Raw genomic sequence first — 21,169 nt, 5'->3', positions numbered from 1 at the left:
GGATATTGCAATTTCTTTTCTTTTTGTTAAACTCTTGAGAAAGGTAGTGAATAAATTGTCTTTGCTCATAGTAAATTAATAATGTGTAAACACATCTTAATTTTCTCCTTAATGGGTTAACAGAATCTATTATTATGCAGATGTTTCAGACATGGGCATCAATATATTGATTTTTCTAATAAGGCCCATCAAATACTCATTATTTTCTATCAAGAGGCCATGGATTTTGAAAAGAAAACATGACCCAGCTGATCAGAGAGTAGATGCTAATTTACTCAGTGACTTGTCATTTGTTTAGCATATTTTACTGTCAGTGAAGCCACTCGATGTCTCTGAGGAACACACTAAAATAGCTAGATATGGGAAAGCAATCAATCCAGCTGGAAATATAACTGTTTCCTTAAAAAGCAAAAACAGTATTTGTGGTCCTGATGGTCTACAAGCATTTGGAAAGGACAGGGTAAAGAACACTAAATGTATTTATGAAGAAAGGAAGAATAGATTTCTTTTACTGATGTGTTGTTTAGAGAGATATTCATGAATGTTAAGGAAAAAATTACATGATGTGTCAGCAAACTACTGATTGTTTATTTAGGCAGCTAATAATTGAATTTGTTCTTACTAAAATTTATGCATGTTTAGAAGTACGTGTTTGTGATGCCAGTCTTGTGTCCCAATTTTATACTGTGATGTATAAAAATGAATGAATGACAAAAGAATTCAAATTAGGAAATTGAAATCAAAACTCTGAGTACAAAATAACTCACTTTTTATTCATGGCTTTTTTTTAATGAAAAACTGGCTTTTAGAAGCTTAAGTATATGGAGAGTGATAAAGTCATGGCATTTTGAAGTTGTGTTGTGCTGCTGCATTTTCTGAGGGACTAGGCTGGAGTTAGGAAGGTGGATGTAAGGTTTTCGGGGTATGGATGATCTCTCACATATTTAAAATATGACTTCCCAAGTACTTGTCCTTTTTGTTACCTGTAATGTCCTCCTTCCATGGGGCTGCCTCAAACTGTGGAAGTGTTAGGGAAACTCTTAAGTCTGTGTGTGTATGTGCATGATATTTTCTCTTGTTGTTTGGCATGAGCTCCTGGTTTCCCTGCTGTCTCCAGCTTTCAGTTCAAGAGGTTTCTGTGAATACCCAAAGGCTCAGTTCGGCTGCCATTTGGAGATACTTTTTGGCTTCAAATAAGAATTTAAGCTCCACTGCATCTGACTACAATGCTGGCTCCTAGTAAATCAACAGAGACATATTTTCTATTTCTAGTAGCTCTTTGCAGCTCTTTGAAGAAATCTGAGCTCAAGAAGCTGAGTTAGATTTTGTTTTCATGTAATACTCCTAATTTTGGTTTTGGTCTTAGTTCATGATCATTGGAAAGTTCTGCTTACATGTAATTACCTCATTTCACTTTTTGTTCCCTTCAGGTCTTTTTGCAAACGTTGGAGCAGCATTACAGTAAACATTATTCTTACAAAGTTCCCAGAAAAGACTTTTCAAAAATATTGAAGATCAGCTAGAATGAAACCACAGTACCAGCTGATTTTTTTCTAATTACTATTTTTTTTTAGAATAACATACTAAAACACTGGTTACTATTAAATTACAAATAAATTCCATACATTTAAACACTTGTTATGGTAATTCTACTTTGAAATCATGATTATGTAGGGAATACATGTGTATGACACTAAGCAAATCACAAATATGTTTACTGAGTGCTTTGTTCTTACAAATTTTTCCAGTTATGAAGTTGATAGGATAAACCTTGTGATTGAAATGTGATAGTAGGCCAGGGACAGTAGTAAGTAGACAGAGTTGTTCACCAGTAGTTCCAGTAGTTTCACAGTTGTGTGGGTCTACATGACCTTGAATTGAGATGCTCCAGATATGGAGCACTGGCAAGCATGTAGTCACTTACAAAGAAAGTTCACTGTTGAAAAACTGGCAAAGCATTAAATACATATGTGTTTGTCTGTGTGTGTGTGTGTGTATAAAAATAATTGGCTTGTTTCTGAGAACATAATGGAAGGTCCTAGGGGAAGTGTTTTTGGGAATCCATCAGTTTATATCTAACTTATGGATTCAGCTATGGGTGGAGAACCTATATCCTGTATCTTCAATTCGTGATAAATCTAAATCACATCTGCATTTTTCTTAGGAGTGACTGATGGTGAGTTGTATGTGTACAGGCTTAGGTGGAGTTATAGACTTTTGTGACCAAAACATTATGGAGATTATTTGGAAGGCTTTGACCTTAGCAAGGCTGAAGTTTTTCTTATGTTCCTTGTCTTACCATGTGTAGCATGTGGGTAGGTTGTGGTGCTGTGACAAAGCCAGGACAGTGTTTTCCCTTTTCAGACTATGCCCTGTGGGCCAGTGCCTGTGTGTGATAGTGTCAAACAGGCTGATTTAAAAGGGCTGAAAGATGTGCTGTGCTGTTTACTCTCGTGCCCCCACCACCTTTTTTTTCCCCTTAAGACTAGGAAATAGTGCTTGAGAAGTTAAATTAAAGTAAGTAGTGGAACAAAATGTTTGCAGGAAAATACTTGGTATAATGTTAGAATAATACTGAGATCAGCTTATTCAGATGAAATGGAACATCTTGTGATATACAAGATGTAGAAATGCCAAATATGTCCTGATGAGCAGAAATGCACTTAGATTAAGGACCTGGGGGTGTTTCCACTAGTAAAGAGATTTACAAAAACTGCAAGCCAACCACAAAGTTATTCCTTTTTAACTCCACCAAAGTCCATATCCCTATAAATATACAGACAAAACAGTACATGGAATGATATTGTACATATTTACATTATTTTATTGATTTAGTTTAATAATGGCTCAGGTCTAATTAAAACCCAGTGTTTGAAAAAACTAATTGTTACAGAAAAGTGTTTTTATATAGCTAGATTATTAATAACTAACGATAGATGAATTCAATTTACATAAATTTCAGCCAAGAGAATATTTAGGCTCATACCACAGAGGATTGCTCTGAGCTGGGTAGTTAATATCATTATCTCCTCCCCTCATTTAAGCAGTTTGGTTTACAATAATTGTAGAACATAAGAAGTGATTTCAGATTTTCCTCTTAATGGAATTTTAATATAATCTAGTGGTGTTTTACTCATACAGAGTGGTTGGTTATCCCAAGGTTGCATGCACATGCTAAGATAGAAAGCACTGTGATAGCTGCTTCCACTTGGAGGAGAGGATACTTTTGCACCTAAAGGCTGAAGAAATTGCCTGGAATGTGAAGTGTAGGTCTACTGGAATTCTTAATGTTGTATGCCTTGACATGCTTCCTAAGCCCTTCTATTCTGCTTCTAAAAGAAGAAGACAAATACTTGCGAATGTACAAATCACAGATTAGTAGGCAGGAGACTGCAAATCATGCCGTGCTGATGGCTGTTCCATGGTGTTTGCCTGAGTGGTTCAGCTGCTTTGACTTTGTCCACCTGTCACTGAGGCTGCTCCTGCACTGGAGACGTGCTTGGTTGAGAGCTGCACTCAGTTTGCAGTGACAATGTGATGCCTTGTGTGTGGGACGTGGGCTTCCAGAACGTTATGTCCTCACAAAATGCTCTGCACTGCTGGACTAGACCAGTCTTGTCTAATCTTTCTAACTCTCATTACTCTCCCTTCTGCTCGAGACTGTGGGCTGGGAATCCTGTAAGAATATCCAGCCTGTGGTCTGTGGTGTGAGTCAGTGCAGGCTTTTTCTTCAATACCTTGGGGTTATGAACAGTTAGTGTGAAAGGAACAGCCATCAGCTTCACCTTAAACAAAGAACTGCAGCTGAGGGTCTGAAGGTCTGTGGTGACAGAAAATCAAGAGGAAAAGAGAGGATTCTGGGCACTCTGCTCTGGTGACCACTGGACTCCTGAGAAAACTCCTGAAAGCATTGTTTAAAACTTCCTCCAGTGCTGTCTTGGATTAGCTTTTCTTTCTCTGTTGAAACATAATAGATGAAATGAGGCACATGTCAGGTGCCCATCATTCCACTAATCTCCTTTGTCCAAACTAAGTATGTGTGGGTTTTTTCTGTTATCTGACCATATCTCAGAGGAGACAGAGCTGGCTCATGTCGTTCAAAAAGCTCAAATAATTTTTGGAGCCATCACATGGCTAGTATTTACATTGTCTTCCAAATGCAAGCTAAAGCTAGCAGAGAATAAAGTTAGCTTCTCACATATACACAAAGCTTATTTGGTTAATGAAAATGTATGGAATTCTTATCTAGTCTGCTTTAGCAGGCATAATGATTTACACAGCCTGACAGCGCTAGTGCTGCAAGTAAATGCTTTAGTCATAGTGTCCATTTTTCTTGCAAATTTGTGACACAGATTTAATTATGGGAATGACCAGCAACTTACAAATCTAATTTTGGTAGGCTGAGCCAACTTTTTTATTTTAATAACAATGGATTTTTTAGCAATGATTTCATTACCATTTAAAGAAATCCAACCATATGGAAATAACCAATTGGCTGAATTTATTTACTTTATTTTACCTTAATGGATGTTGAATGGTTTAGGTTTATTTGGGGCCTTTTTTATTATCACTTTTTAAATCTTAGTTATTTCTAGGATAAATATCCATATCTGTCTTAAGTATTTCTAGTATAAACATTGTAAATATTTTTCTAAAATCAGGCACGTTTGTATACCCCTTTGTTCCATCTTAATTGTGTCTTTGCAGTATGAAAAGGGGCAGAGCAGTCATCTGGGATTCCCTTTTTACTCTGCTAGCTGTTTACAAGGAAATCTTGCCAGGAAGTCTGTTCACAACAGGTGCTGAATTCTAGATGGAGTCTTGTTTAATTTCAAAGTGGAGCTGCTTTATGGTGAGCCACTGCACTCTCAGAAGCAGTCTCCTCTTGCTCTGTGAGCAGTACAGAGGTGCTGCTGGTCTGTGCTCCGAATTTGATCGGGGTGGTTCTCCAAGTCCTGAGCAAGTTCTCACTCTGAATCAGCCACTAGAGAAGGCACCTTATCCTTGAAGTATTGTTTTTTGCATGAGTGGAAGGGGATGGCAGATCTCAGCAGCAGTGAGTGTTTGGGCCAGATAGTATGAACCAGGCAGGAAAAGTTTATATTCCATGGAATTTAAATGATCTTGGGAGCCACTTATGTTGCTTTACTGTAACTTATTTCATGGTTAATGCTCAGATCTCTTGTTGTTGTTTAACATCCCCATTTTGATTTCTGCTAGCTGGAGCTGAAATCTCAAAGTAAGCTTGGGCATCATTGGCTGTTTCCAGGTTTGCCAAGTAACTTCTCAAAGCATGTAGGCCTTCACTCTCACCGTGTACTCAAACTTCCAGTGTATAGTATGCTCAGTTGAATACCTAAACTTGAGTTAGTTTGTACTATTTTGGTACAAGCAAGGCAGAATAACAAAGCTTCCTGTGAAAGACACCCTTTAGCAAAGGCTTAAATACATACATGATTATTTTCAGGGATTGCTGGGCATGTGCACCCATCCCAGTATTCCTTTATTGATCATCTCTCTCCCTCCCAAAGCCAGGCTGACAGAGTGGGTGTCAGATAGAATGGGATGTAGAATTTTTTACTAAATAAAACAATAATAAAAAATTCTGCCTGTCTATGACTAATGCTGAACTCCTTAAAAAAATTAAAAAATAAAAAAAAGTATAAAGGTGCAGTTACTCCAAAAGAAGTAAATGGGATTTTGCTCACAAGGGATTGAGAGAAATTGGGTAGAGGGATAACTGGAAATGTGGGTATTGTAGCACCCACTGTGTAGTCTTACTGATGACACCGTTGGTCTGAAAAGACCTTTAAGTCAGTAGGGATTTGCAGAGCCAGCAAGCACAGAGAACCAGTTAACAAATAACAACAGTGCTGGTGGTTATCTTTGATATGTTACAGAGAAGGAGGGTAGGTAACAGTAACCAAGAGGAAAGAAAATGTGCTGGCAAGGTCTCAAAAAAGTGTCCTCTAGAAGGCCAATGATTAGTCCCTGTATTTTTTATATAGTGGTCAAGAGGAAAATGCCTTGAAATCTACCTAATAACAAAAAATGAAACCATTTGCTGTCAAATGTGTAGAAATTATGTGGGCTGTAGCTTATCTCAGGGCTTTCTCAGTTTTCCCATTAGCGTTTGCTACTGATCATTTAATTCATCTTGGTCTTATGGGACTCAAGCAGTCAGTTCTGCCAAAAAAGTTTGTTTAAAGATAGCAATAAGTAGGCCATTAAATACAGCTCTTTGTATTATCTTTGAGGCCAAAAAATAAGTAATTGCTACCTTTCTAAAGATAAATATATTTGGGTATTCTGCTTTTCCCACTTCCTCATATGACAGCAGACAGGTAGGATTTTTTTTTCCTTGCACCTACTTTTTTTGGTCAGCAACCTCATCTAGTGTACTTGCTAGGCATGGTACTCGGTGAGGGCTTTTGAGACAGTAGGTTGAATCCTGCCCCCATCATTACTGTTTCCATGGATTAGCAGGCTCTTAGGAAAAGAGAGAGCTGAGGAAGTACATGCCACTAGCATTTCTTGAGTTAGTAAAACAAATAGCAAAAGTGGATGTTGCTGGTCAAAATTCAGAGGCAGAACTCAGCATGTTTGTTGCACTTCGGAAAGACAGTGTGAGAGTTCAAGCAGCTTCACTCTTCCACTCTAATTGTCAATTCAGGAATTGCAAGGTAGAAGGGAGAGAAGTTGCTGTGGCCAAGAGTGGACACTCAAAGTATCTTAAACTTTGTGATCTGGTATCTTTCTTCTGATCACATAGCGTGTGGAAACTGCAAATGAAAGTGTCTCTGTGACTGTGGTGCAGTCATCACCACAGTCATCATTGTTAATGGAGAATGAGCACTGGAAATTTACAGGAAGCTTGATTCCATTTGAAGTGAAAGCTAATGAATTAGAGAATCAAGAGTGCCTCTCTTTGTTAACTATTATTTGGAGAACAACTAAAGAAGGAAATATATGTGTTTAATATTATATAATCAAGTGATTGGTTGGATTAGTATGTAAATCAAATCTGTGCTGATACAGTTTTAGCATGAAATCAGTTTGTCTAAGATTACTTATGTAATAATTAGCAATTTGTCACTGTCCCCTTTAGTATGAAAATATCGCATTTTTGTCAAAAGAATTTGCTTGTTTTGGGCTATTTCTTTTCTGGTTTTGTTTACTATGGTTATTGGCCAGAACTTGAAAGAAAAAAAAAAAAAAACAAACAACCATGAACCACAAATAAAAACAATTATCCCAGGATAGAAATTGTGTACAGATCATAATGTTGAAAGGTCCTGGGTTTAGTTTATGATATTTTCTTGTCTTCTGTATTAGAATGGTTTCCTGTTTTTTCACTCCAAAATAAAGAAAGTGAAATTAACAGAAAGAAATATCAATTTTTATGTTATAAAATAAGATCAAGATGTCTGACTTCTAGTTAAGTCACTGAACTTTGTATTGTGGAACTGTGTCATATCACTTAAAATTAGTTTTAAAAATGTTTGCATTGAAAAGCTGCTTTATTTGCTTCGGACAACTATGTGGAGAAATATACTTTGTTTTGTTTTTGTTTTTTTTTTTTAAGTGAAAATGTACACTACATAACTTTGAACAAGAGTTCAAAGTTGTAAAGCAAGAGAGTTAAAATTCTTGCAAGAATTTAGTGGTGTCTGTGGGAACCAAATGTTTGAATTTATTAGTTCTTTTTGTTAGGTAGGTTGGTGTATCAAGTAGAAATTGAGAAGGGAGGCACTGTGAAAGACAATTTGGTTTTTATTTTGCCCTCTCTAGTATCTTTTAATACTAGAAGAAGCATTCCTCTGCATTCTTCTAGGGCTGTGGTTATACACAAACATGTAGTCATTTGGCCTGATTTAAGGGTAAATGTTCCCTGCAGACAGATTTGGAAATGCACAAAATGTGTAATTTTCTCCCTCACTTTTAAAAAATTCATCAAAAGGAAATGAAAATGTTTTTAGAATCTACTGTTAATGTTCTCCCCCAAAGTTTTAGCTTCTGATTGAAATGGAGCAATGTTCTTTCTTCTTTGCTGCAGCTTTTAGTCACCTGCATAAGAAAAGTGTGTGTGGGGTGAGAGGGAGTGGAAAGAAATCATCCTTTCCTTGGGAATGGGGATATTTAAGCCCCTGCTTTGTGCTTGATTAGGACTTTGAACTACTGCTGCTGCAAGGAGTTGTTTCACCCAGCAGCTGTGTGTGTGTGCTGTGAAACACGAGCTGGTGCGCTGAGCAGTCACCTACACTAATCCATCAGGGAGCACGGAACTCTTTTTCCTTCTCTGGCCACCAAACATGGATTCAGTAGCGAGCAAGAGTTGAGTTCTAGCATGTAGTACAAACGGCAGTACCAGTGCTGCACTGTTCTATACAAACCTTCTTTTACCTTTAGTTAACTCTTTATGGGAGGAAAATATCCAAACCACATGAATTTATTAAGCTTTTTGGTCCAGAACAGGTTAAATCTCTGCCTGGATTTTTTTGCTGTGGTTCTTCTCTATCTGACTGAACAGCGCCTGTTCAAAACTCAGCAGTCCTCAGTCTCTAGGGGTGAAAACAAGACGGATGTCATTATTACTCTAAGTTGAGGGGCTGGAAATCATTCCCCTTGCTGTCAGGGTGACAAATACTGTCTTAGTGGAGGTGCCAGAGGTTAGGTCAAAAGCTCTCGCAAAGCCTTTAGCTCAACTAGCAAGCAAGGCATGGTTATAAAACTGGAGCTTCCTTTGGAAATTGTGTTTATTCTTTATTGTTGACTTTTTAAAAGTCAGTTTTGGGAAACCATCATGACCCTTCCGTATGAGCCAGGAGTAGTTAATGAATTCTTTTTTTTTTTTTAAATCGCTGTACTTGTGTTGTTGTGGAGAGTCTCCTTTCATTATTATTTTGCCTTATCTTCTTTGTAGGTATCAAAACAATCTTCAGCTTTCATCCTTAATGGCACATATTTGAAAAGACCAGTAATTGTGGAGGAGGGAGGGAACTATTTATCACCTTTTTGGCATGGCACGAGCAAATGCACCTTGCAGCATCTTGTTTCCCCCACCATCATTCCAACTCTCCACCCACCTCCTCCAGATTACTTTCCTACAATGATAAGTAAATTGTTGTATTTGTTGTTTCTACTTCCTAAAAAAAGATAGTATGACAAAATTATTTTTCTAAATTATTTTCTGATGGTACCTTCTTGGTTGCTCCAGCGTAACTTTTTGCAAGGATGTTTATGTGCAGTCCTTTCCCTGAGAGCTGGTGGAAGATCAGACTAGATGAACATCAGACTTTATCTATGACAAACTCAGTATGCTCTACAAAGGGTGAAATGATGAAAACTTGTCATTTTTTACGTTCCAAGAAAAATAATTATATATACTTGTATCTAAATTAGGTGTCTGTGTCAGATAGAAAATTTTGCCCATTGATATATGAATATAGGTTTTTCATATTATCTTCTTTCAACCAGTGTACTGAAAGCTCAACATGGGACACTTTCCTTGAATACATTTGTTGGTATTGAGTGTTTACTTGGCTGAGACTGTGCATGACTGGGAACAGCTTTTTGCCTCACATAAACCTGCTGGATGAAAGCTGCACGTGGTTTCACCCCCTCTGCCTACTCTTTCCACATGCCCTTGTACTGTGGTAGCTACAGGTGCCAGCATTGATGTCCATCTGAATGGAAAAGTCATTCTGGCTTCTTCCTCCTGGTGCATTTGAGGCAAGCTCTTAAAGTCTGAAAATGCACACTTTGCTATGCCTCATTGCTTAATTGTGATCTACTTTCTTAACCACATTTTTACTACTATATGGAAAGCAAATGTTAACTACTTGAAGGAGAATTATATTACATAGAATTAGATAACATGAATAATGGGAAAGGGTTTTTGAAAAACTCAAACCTTTTAATAAAATGGACTGTCAAATATATGAGCATGTCTTTCAAGCAGTGATCAAAAAATGTGTGAAAAGTTTCTTATCCTTTAAAAGTCAAATAATTATCCAATATCATAATTTTTTTTTGTTGGATGGACAGTACAAAGATGAAAGAAAATTTTACAGATAACATTGCACTTCACAGCTGACTGAAGCAGGTGTTAGAAATGCAGATTAAGTATAGTGACTAAAGACTATATAAATTTGAAATGAAAACACCAGTGGTCTACTTGCAGCGCCCTGCACATGTGAAGTTTCAGATAGTTAAATTATTAATTTTATTGTGTGAGATAGTGCAGCAGTTAGGGAGAAGGTCCTTGTGCATTTATGATTTAACTTTACCCTTGTAATCCTTTTAATGCTAAGTGATGAGCAGCTGACAGAATTTGATTCCTTGTTGAGTTTTGCTTGGAAAGAGAATACATAATGCAGGTAGATAAATCCACACTGTAGGTTTATTTGCCAGTTAGGTGTTTCACAGGAACATGCAGTGCAAATACACAGTTGTGGGTAAATGCAATTTCTGTAAAGGAAGAAGACTGAATGTTAGTAGTGTTGCTGTGCAAACCTGTAGACATGGGAAATCTGAATCTGGTCCTTCCACACAAAGTGACATAGTGTTAATTTGCAGGTCAGTCTGTTTTGGACTTCACAGGCTTTGTGTAGACATTATGCTCCATGATGTACAGGTACCTTATTGTGTGGGTGGTGTGAAGCATGGGAAGAAGGCATTGGGAGAGAATTGAGGGTGTTTCATTCCAACATCTCAGTAATCTGCTAATAAACTGTACTAGACTGTGAATTTAATTTTGTCATGACTTTTCAGGTGCCTGGAGCTAGTAATCAATCTGTAAGAGGTCTAATTCTTGGACAAATTAAAATTGGAAGTGGATTAGAAGACGGAGTCTCTTAAAGTGAGGAGCAGTACTGAGGCCCCTGCTCCGCACACAGACTGCCGGTGTTGTTCTCACTCTGGACTGCTGTTAGAAGAGTCTGGTGGGACCCCACAATAGCCCAACATCTGACTAGCAGGGAAGATAGCAACAGGGACATGGTGCTATCCTTTGTCACCTAGAATGACTGTGAGAGAAGGGGAGCCTTTGCAGGATTTTTTTTCTTAAGTAGTCCCTGGATCTGCTGGTTCTAAAAGTATGCTGTTATGCAAGTACTGCCTCTGTGATTTTGGTTTTTTGTTTGTTATGTTTTGGGGTTTTTTTTAACATAGACAGTATTGTTTTGTCCATCAGCTCACAGGGCATGGTATTTGTATTGGCAGCAGTTCTGCTCTGACTGGAGGAACTAGTCCATGATCTGTAAATATTCTGTATATGGTTGTGAAAGCTTCGTTGTAATGAGTGAAGCAGATATTCAGGACTCTGTCTAGTGCATCCTGGGAAGTAGACAGCATGCAGCCAGCAAACCAGTCTTTGGAAATTTGAAAAGGCTTCAAATTGGTCTAAGATTTTTACATGCATGTAATTAGTTTTTTCGTAAGAAAAAATAAATCCCAGAGATTGCACTGCTTTCCATAAGCACCTAGACATAGCTCGATTTCTTTCTTATTTCTGATAACTGGTGCTTAGAGACACATGTTTTTGTTCCTTCAGTGGTGATCATTGGATCTTTCCCTGCGCTACAGAATGGAGTTTTACCTACAGTGGGTACAAAATCATATGAAGTTGTATTTAGTCCCCAGAAAGGCCACTTGGTGCATTTGTAACACAGACAATGCACTACAACGAAGCATTTAGCAAAATAACGGTGTCGATTTTACTGTAGCCTTTATTCTTGTTTAGCATTTTGGTACGGTTTTTTGGTCATTGACTTTGAGAAACAGCTTCTATCCATCTTCCTGAGTTTAAAGGCAAATTAACACAGAGTAAAAGACTACAGATTCATTTTATAGACTATGTAGTGTCCCCGACAAAGAACTGGTACATGAACTCATGTATAAAATATATTTATTACTATTGCTTTCCATATTTTTAGTAGGTAGTTAAAATACAAGCTAAGAGCATCACGGTAACACAAACAACTTGCAAAATAATAAAATCTAAATGAAGCCTAATATTTATAGAGTACTGCCTTACTGCCTAGTTTAGTCACTCAGTTAATAAAAGTATGGTTTTGCTGCATGCTTTCTCTTTTTCCTCTTCCCCCCTCCCTTCCTAATTACAGTGTGGACTTCCCAGCAAAGCTGGCCCCTCTGCCATTTTGTCTTGCAGTTTCAAAATCTAGTCAGTGTATATATGAATTCAAGTCAGAGAACTAAAGTAGAATTTCATCATTATTATCATTTCAGTTTGCTTACCCCAAAGCAGAGTTAGTGGAGGGCTGTTCCTACCCATGTACATGAAAGCCTGTCAAACTGGGACATGTCACTCCAAAGACATTTGGAAAAATATATTGTGAGAGTCTTACTACGTCAAGCTGTGGCATGATTATTGCACCATAATGGCTTAGAAAGCATTATGTTGGATCCTTTTTTGTTTTTCAATCTGATTTCTCTTAACTCTTGGGATTAAAATTGGGATGCTAATTCAGACAACTGCACAGTCCAGTGCCAGCTGAACTTGTATTGAGACCATCCCAAGCCAGTGTTATCAAATAATACACAGAAAACTATGAAGTCTGTAATATATGGTAGGAGGTATAATTTGTTTTATTTGCTGTTGGTATTATTTTATAAGCTATTAGAAACACTCCACAGCCTCTTCCAAATAATTACTGTGCTGTCATGTAGGAGTGGTAAAGCGCTGATAGAAAAAAACCACTATGATCTTATTAATAATGCTGTTCAAACAGTTTGGAATAGTGAGATATACATTAGGACTTGTATCTCTTTCTGCAGGAGTACTTGCTGTCCCTAGGCTGTCCAGTTAATGTTTTGGTCATGTATTTGGGCCATGGAATTCCTGAAACCCTGTCAGAATAAGAAGTTATTTTCTCTTTGGAGAACTAGCGAGGGGGTGATCCATCAGACATCAGAGCTCGGTCAAGCACTGAAATGTCCAAGCAGATTAAAAAGAGGTTTGTGACAAGGCAGGATTTTGGGACAGGAGAGCCCTGGAGAGCAGGAGGTCTAAATTAAGATGATCTACTGGATAAGCAAGAGAGGATAGGCAGATCTCTGGGGATTGTGCTGCCTTCCATGCAGAAGGAAGAACAGCAAGTTCTGGCTCAGCCTGAACCAGGGGTGTCCTGAGGCAGCCCCGACCTGGGGGCTCCTGTTTCAGCAGTAGGGTGCACACACTTCAACTGCAGATTTATTCCTCTTGCACCATTGCCACACATCCTCTGCCTAACCGTTCTCACTCCTGAGGTTTCTTATTTTTTTCATCAGAAACACAGAAGTCCTCAATCAAATAATCATTTGAGAGCCAGCACTAGCATAACTTGTTTATGCTGAGATGGGAGCATAGATCATCAGGGTGTTAACCTCAAGTAAAAGCTGCTATGGTGAAAAACTTTGGAATTACATTTTCCAGACTGATTCTGTTTACAAATATCCCAACAGAAAAATAATTGGTTAATGACGTCACATGATGAAGTTCAGTTTTCATGGGCAATCAGGCAGTAATCTTGTAGAGGATTTGGATGCTGTTCTCTAGGTTTTAAAGGGGCTAACTTAAATCATGATGAAAAGGTAATCAGCTGGACTAAGATGTTGAGGCATTCCTTGTGCCATTAAGATTCTTTCTGATCACCTCTATATTCATATTATTTCAATGCAAATATTGCAAATTCAGCAAATTAAGGAATTATTTTGAGGTGTTCACCTGCACTAGTTTCCCTGGTACCTGATCTTTGTAGGGAAACATTTGTCCTTCTGCCTCTCAGGAGCTGTGGTGCACATCAGATAGTACCTTCACTATGCCAGGAATGTACAATGTGGGCACATTAAAAGCATGTGGACATAAATGTTTTTGAAGTTTTTTTTCTGCAAACTGTAGTCTAAGAATTAGGGCTTGGTTGCAAAAGGAAGGTTTTTCTTGTCTAATTATTTCAAAGCCTGTTTGAGTGAATGTGTCCATATCTAGAGTTTACCTTAGATTGGCTACTGCAGAAATGTCTGAATTTACTCTGTATTAATCAAATACCACAAGCAATTCAAAAGGATTTGTTCTTTCCATGATTTCCACTGACATGTGTAAAAGGGGATTTTTGCTCTGCCGTCCAGTAGTTGTGCACGTGACCGACTGTGTTATATATAGAGCTATTAGCTTTGCACTAGTATAAATATTTGAGTCATACAGCTTTCTTTCTTAGGCCATAAGCTCATACTGTCTGTGCTGGCAGTAGCATCTTGCATAGACAATGTTACTCTCAGGAGCTGGATTAATTTCTTCCCATCCTATTTTATAATGTGTTGAAAACACCACTGTACATGCACAAGTAATAGAGAGGGGGAGAAAAGAAGCCTTTCAGTGTAATTCTTACTATAATGTCTTTATAGGACCTGGGATTTTTTTTTTTTATTAGAAATGCTCAGAGTTTTTGTTGTGTAAATTACAGAAGAAACATTCCCGAAGTCCTTAAGAAGGGACCATTTTCTTCTGCATCATGATAAATGTAGCAATTGTGTGTGTATACTAGAATAGATCATATTGAACATCCCCTGAGCTCCGTTTGCAGACAAGCCCTATCTCCACCATGACAAAATTCCCATAAGAGTTTAAATTATTAATGCTCTGGAATCTGCGGGGTTCAGCAGATATGTTCAGCGTTATTGATGGCAAACTTTATCCCTTTATTCCTAAGACACATAATGAAATAGGGACTCCCTCAAATAACTGCATTTTGTGTTTAGGCTAATTTTGTAGAGGCCAGTGGGCTTTGCCTTAATGTGTGTAAATACAATTTTTCTGATTTACAGCAGATTGTGTGGTAGCTGGCAATGAGACTGATTTGGCACTAATTTATGAATTCTTCCAGCAATCTCTGTGTGCTACACCCTGGGTGTGGGCAAGATGCTCTAATTACACCTACTCTGTATAATGAGAGCTTTTAATGACAATTACTGATTGTAATTACGGATGTTTGGGGACCATTCTTTTCTAGCTTAAGATAATGTATTGACTTTTATAAGAGAAGACTTGCATTTTCACTTTATGCAATATCTCTCTTTCCTCCCCCCAGCCTTCTCAACTGATAGGCTGACTGGTGAGGCTGCTAAAGTATTGCCACAGAGAATTTTTGTTCAGCAGATATAATTTCACTTCAGCAGATATAATTTTTCACTCTTTTGTATTTCTGAATTCATATAGGCACTTTCACATTTTCTTTTTCATAGCAATTTAGTATTTGGAGTGATGTTATACAAGTTGCATTTGTTTTAGGTAACAAGATAAAAGTACTTCACACTGAATGTTTCACTGCCATGTTAAGCAAGCCCATTTACAAAAGCTTCATTTTCTCTTAATATACTGGTATAAATGGTATTTTAACATGAGGTTGTTAATTTTAAATAGGAGTAGGTTTTATCTTTGTTCCAGATTTCAATTAGATTAAATTACTGTTCACTGTTGAAATCACTATTGAAAAACAGCGATTCCACTTGTGGTCCCAGATTACAAACTTGCTTTGCAAGGAGCCTGCTCACTTTTCTTTAAGTAAGTCTGTGAGACTTCTCAGTGGCTGTTGTCTTGAAAAACAAATAAAGATTTAGGCAGCTTCCAGTTTAGGCCACTTGAGAAAGTGAGACAGTGAGATATCAATAACTGAAAGATCGGTTTAACACTTGTGTGGAAGAGACAGTCTAAAGATATTTTTTTTTCCCTTTCACTTTCATTTGCTAGTTTTTAGGTGGTTTAGGAATATCTTTCTTTGCTTTCGCTTCTGCTGCTGGCAGTCTTGTTTTAATATTGGAAGTGAAGCCTTCTTGTAATTCCAGGGAAGCAAAAACAGAGTTGTTGTAATGCAACTATCAGTGGGACGGGGCTGGGAGACAGACCTGGTCTGAGTATAAAAATCTCCCTTTCCATGTTTGCATGGCTTTCTTGTGCTTTTTTCTGTTTTTAAATCCTGAGCACGGCAGTAGTCTAGTTTAACAGAGAACTCTTAGTGATAACATGGTGTTTCAGAATGTGGGAACAGAAGTAAGAGGTTAGATGGAAAAGAGAATGGCACTAGGCTATGCTTGATCCTCATGAGTAGAGGAAACCTGGGTCCTGGGCCATGGAACCAGGATCTTAGTCCAGGGAACAACAATACACAACACAGGTGCCAGGGCAAATGGCAAACACAAGTGGAAGTGCTGACAGGCACAACCTCTCAAGAACTGTCTGTGAAAAGTGACATGCCCCACTTTCAGTTTCCTGGTAAAACTCACAATTAGTGGAAACTGCAAGAATCTCACACAAAAATAGGCAAGGGACCAAACTGGACTGCTGAGATTCTGAACAGGCTCGTATCTCTGCAAGCAAGCTTAGCCTCTGGTTTCAAAAGTGGAAATGCAGCCTCAGAGAACAAGGATTTTGTCTGAGGCTTAGCCAACCTGTTCTCTATGCTGATTATATTTAGTTTATCTCACCTCCCTACCTCTCCCCCTCTAACTTAGTGATGAGTCGAGGCTTTGATTTTCTAATTACTCTTAGCAGGAAACACTTTTCAGGAAAGCAAAGAATCACAGACTTCAGAAAACAAGTTTATTTTTCAGAAGTCTTACGCAGCAAGAGATTTAACCTCAGTAAAATCACAGACTCCTGTTCCTTTGTTCTTCTGTTACTGCTTTTGGGAGTCTTGCATTTGTGCCAAGCCATTTTTCCCGCCTTCTTGGCTCAGTGGGCTTATTTTCTGGCATTATTTGACTTCTCTTGCTTACAGAAGAACTAACCCTTTCAAAACTGACTGATTCCCAAGACTATTTATGGAGATGTGGAGTGGTGGTTTCAACTCACACCCCATGTCTCTTCAGTTCCAGTATTCTCTTCCCAAACCTTCTACATTTAAGGAATTCAAAGTCCATACCACAGTTAGTGGAAAATATGCTATTGTAGGGGAGAGGAGTCACCCTGGTGTGTCTTCTTTGCTTGGTGGCCACACCATCCACTTGATGTCAGCCCTTGGTAGCATGAAGGAGGTTTCTGGTTGTGTTGGCAGAATGTGGTGGTGGAGGTCAGTGTAGCAGTGAATCATCAATGTAAGTTCTCTTCACTGTCATCCCTAATGGACAGGCAAAATTTGTATCACAAGGACTAGAGAGCCACTGGGAAGATGGTGAATTGCTGTATAGAACAACATAGTATTAGGGAGGAAATATACTTTTGAACTTATACATGTACTTATATGCTTGAATTGGTTTTTCTCCTTGATTAACAGATGTTTTCTTCTTAAGGAACACTGAAAATGTGTCTGAAAAAAGTAAAACTGAGTGTGTAAAGTAGGCGGGGATTTTCTGCTTGACCAGAAAGAAACACTTTGAAATAAGTCTGTAAGTGGAGTTAGTAAATTTACCTGCTGGAAGTGACATCTTGGATGTCTAATGCCTTCTTTAGAGAGTTTTCTCCCTGTAACTGGAGGGATAAAAATTTGATTTTATCTAACAAAGATGTGGTAGTATTTTCAGGAATGAAGCTGGTGAGCAGGTTTGAGAGTCTGTCCTTTGCTTGTCAGTGTAACTGGAGGCTCTTAGGCCAGATATTGTTGATTTTATGGTGCATGCCACAGTAAGTTCTTTTGGTGCATGTATTATTTTGTACAGCCCTGAACAATGATGAAATGGTTGGGAGAGAGGTATTTCATGGAATGCTTTGGATAGTCAAACCAGAGTCACTTTAAGATGAATTTGGGATCATGAGGACTGCATTGATTTCTATATGTTGTTCAGGTTAGTGGAATTACAAAAGTGAAAAACCATCAAGCAAGTCAAAAAGCAAACTTGGCCTTTTAAAAGAAATATTATTAATTTGGAACTAACCTTGTTTGGAGAAAAAAATGTGGCGGTAGAATGGGTGCTAATGTGTCTCCAAATGGGCATTTGGCAGTTCTATGTGTTTTGGTGAGGACATCACAGCGGGTGTTCTCTGCTGGTGCCTGGAAACATTGAAGGTAACTAAACATCTTGTTTTGCTGCTTAGGGCAAGAAATATGCTTTAAATGCTGCAATTGTGAGGGATTATGTTTCAAATAAAGCATGTATTTTCCTAAATGTGATGTGTTTATTGGCGCACTTCTAGTGAACCTGCTTCTGAGGATCTTTTGATAGACAGTAGCAGGGTGCTCAGAAGGACAAATGTTCTTGTCCAGCAACTGTCAGAGTTTTTTTGTAGACACTTCTGGTTTTTTTTTTTTACAGCACTTTCAAAAGGAAGGTGTGATCCAGCAAAATGGGATTTTTTCTTTTTTTCCTTCTTTTTTAATCTGAGGTGCAATTCCTCACAGACTTCTCTGATGACAGTCAGTTTAAGAGGTGACAACCCGAATTTATGCTCCTCTCATGCTGCAAAAAAAAAGTGCCAACATGTTGGTTTATTGGGCTGTGTTTCAGACCAGAACAGTGAAATGAGTTGAGTTTTAAAACAAAAACCAGGTATTTATTTCCCCCACTCAATCATGTCTGTGATCCATTTTAGAAATAGTCTCTTGTGTGACTGAAGATGAGAAGATGGTTAACTGTGGCCAAAGGAGAGGAGGCTAAAGATAACAACTTTTGCTGGAGGAGATTGAAGTGAAATTGTGCCTTGTGTAAACTTAAAAGGTGGAATTCTGCCCTGATGAAAATCAATGGAAAGGACTGGTCTGGTGCCAAAGTGCAAGGTTTCTTAATGTTTTGCTACAAAACAGAAGGATTACAGGAAGCAGTTACTTTTTTTGGTAGAATTGTTCTTCTAGGCTTTTTTTTTTTTTGGTAGTGTATTTCAAAGTTTATCTTGTCAAGTATTGAAGTGCTCCAAGCTGCAGCCAGAAAAAAAAATGAAGTATATTTCATATCACTCTCATATCGACCTTATCTCTCTACATCTGCCTGAAAGGAGGTTATAGCCAGGTAGGGGTCAGTCTCCTCTGCCAAGAAACAAGCAATAGGATGAGAAGAAATGGCCTCAAGTTGCACCAGGGGAGGTTTAGATGGGTATTAGGAGAAAGTTCTTCTCTAAAAGGGTGATTGGGTACTAGAGCAGGCTGTCCAGGGAAGTGCTGAAGTCACCGTCCCGGGTGGCATCTAACAGACATGCAGATGTGGCACTGAGGGAGAAGGTTTGGTGGTGGACAGGCAGTGCTGGGTTTATGGTTGCACTTCATGAACTTAGTGGTCTTCTCCAAACGAAATGATTCTATAATTCATTCCATTCTTATGGTTTAATAAAAGTGGAAATGCTGTAAGTTGATACACTTATTCTTACACAATCTTTCTGATAATGTCCTTCTCATGATTCTACTGGGATCCCTCCCTGGTCCAAGTAACAAATCATGTATGCAATATTCTGTCTTTTTATAAATAGGATGAATACCTTCCAGCTGGAGAAATGCTACTCCTTTCAAACCCCTTTTGCTTGAATGGAACAACTGCAAATATTTTAAAGTTACATAAAATTGTTTACATTTCAAATGCTGAAGTTAAGAGTTTATGTAAAATATATGTAGTACCAAATGGAGGTATAAGTAGCACTTAATATATTGCCGACACTGCCTTTATTTTTTAGCTGTTTGAGGCTTCCAGATTAATTTTTTAATATCTATGAGATATGTCACACAGTTTGATAGCAAAGTTAAGACTTGGTAATGTTTCTGAAAAGTACAAATATTATGAGAAAGAATCCAAAGAAAAGTCTGCTAGAGTACCCAAATGAGATGGAGCTTGGACTCTTCTGCTTTTTGTGTAAGAAATTGGAGGATAAATGCCCTTTGTGGGTACCAGTGATGTATTAGTTAATTGTGGGCTACACTGCTCAAGAGGACCTGTGTTCTATCTAATCTGCTCGATGAAGCAAGGAGGAAGAATTGTCAGTCCTTATTTATTCAGAGCCAGGTCTGCTTATCTCCTAAAATGTAAATAAAGGAACAATCACCTCTGTATTTTTCAATGCTAGTATGAGCTGTGGCATACGTGTGACACAGATGGAGTGTTCTTTGTTTCTCCTAGTAACCAGCTTTATCAAATGCCACCTCCTGACTTCCTGATGATCAAGCAGTGGCAGTTAGCACAACCATAGCACTTTGTATTTAATGGTTCCTTTTAATCCGTTGTCTTTGCCAGCCTGTTACACATGACTTTGTGTTAAATGCTTTGAATGCTCTGGGTGTGCGCTTTACAAAGCTCTGTCTCAATTCCTTGAACTCTATCTATAAATATCTACTCAATCCGTTCTGTTCTGGAGCCCTAGAGCAGATAGGTGTGCTTGTTCACTTTGTGTCATCACTTGTAACTTCTGTGATTCTTAAGGGATCTTTATTAGAAACCCAGAATGAAAAAAAAGCAGGGGGAGGGGGTGCCAACAAAACCAGACAAACCCCATCATATATCTATCTGTCTCTTGGCTTCCTTTTCTGTCCTCTGGGGTTTTTTAATGTGTGTCTCATAAGCCAGGTTATAGACTTTTGGAGGAAGAGACTGCCTGATAAGTACATGCAGTTCACTGCACATTGGTTCATCTAACCATTTAGTGCTATTGTAAAACAAATAACATAAATAATTCTGTTCTAGTGCTGAGTCTTCTCTGGTAATTTGTAGGTAAGCATTTACCTGGGTGTTTCCAGTTTTTGTTTCTCCTGTATGTGTGTATGAAGGTTGCATACAGATGAAATAGGAGACTGATTAACTGGCAGTGTAGAAAAATCAGTGCAACCAGCTACTCTGGCAGTTTGACAACCATTTGCATACTAAACTGAACAAAAAGGAGAGGTGCTCTTTAGCCTGTTTGAGTCACGGCAACCTAATGAATTGTCCATAGCTGTAGAAGTTATTAAACATAATTTGTGCTCAAGCTTTTTTGAAAAGAGCTTATAATATTCCCTTTAAAGATAATCTGTTGGTGCTTTGGTACAGAAAAATGAGGATTTATGTTTTCATGGTACTGCTAAATAATTTGAGCTTATGCCATTTTTTAAATACACTTGCATAATATTCCTGTCTGGCATTTCATTATACAGAAGATTTGAGGTGGGTGAGAGAATGTTAAATTTGTGTATGAGAAGAGTATTTAAGAAACCTCATTTACTTGTTTGATTAACATTTAGCTGCCTGTGTTCTTTCCATATGCAATCATGACAACATTTAAGAAAAT

General features: G+C 38.1%; 1 protein-coding gene across 8 annotated transcripts in view; it reads left to right on the top strand.

Moving 5' to 3' along the window:
- Positions 1-21,169, top strand: part of SLC10A7 (solute carrier family 10 member 7) — a 138,353-nt gene that overhangs the window by 45,203 nt on the left and 71,981 nt on the right. The window contains exon 6 of one of the 8 annotated variants that reach the window (XM_068187793.1): positions 299-556. The exons of the other annotated variants lie outside the window; for them this stretch is intronic. Coding sequence (XP_068043894.1) covers positions 299-541 — 243 coding nt within the window. The 3' untranslated portion in view covers positions 542-556. Of the gene's footprint in view, positions 1-298; positions 557-21,169 lie in introns of those variants that run through there. 8 annotated transcript variants of the gene reach the window in all.

Source organism: Anomalospiza imberbis, chromosome 4, assembly GCF_031753505.1.
Source record: "Anomalospiza imberbis isolate Cuckoo-Finch-1a 21T00152 chromosome 4, ASM3175350v1, whole genome shotgun sequence".
NCBI classification, from domain to species: domain Eukaryota; kingdom Metazoa; phylum Chordata; class Aves; order Passeriformes; family Viduidae; genus Anomalospiza; species Anomalospiza imberbis.
This window is presented reverse-complemented; position numbering and strand designations above follow the sequence as displayed.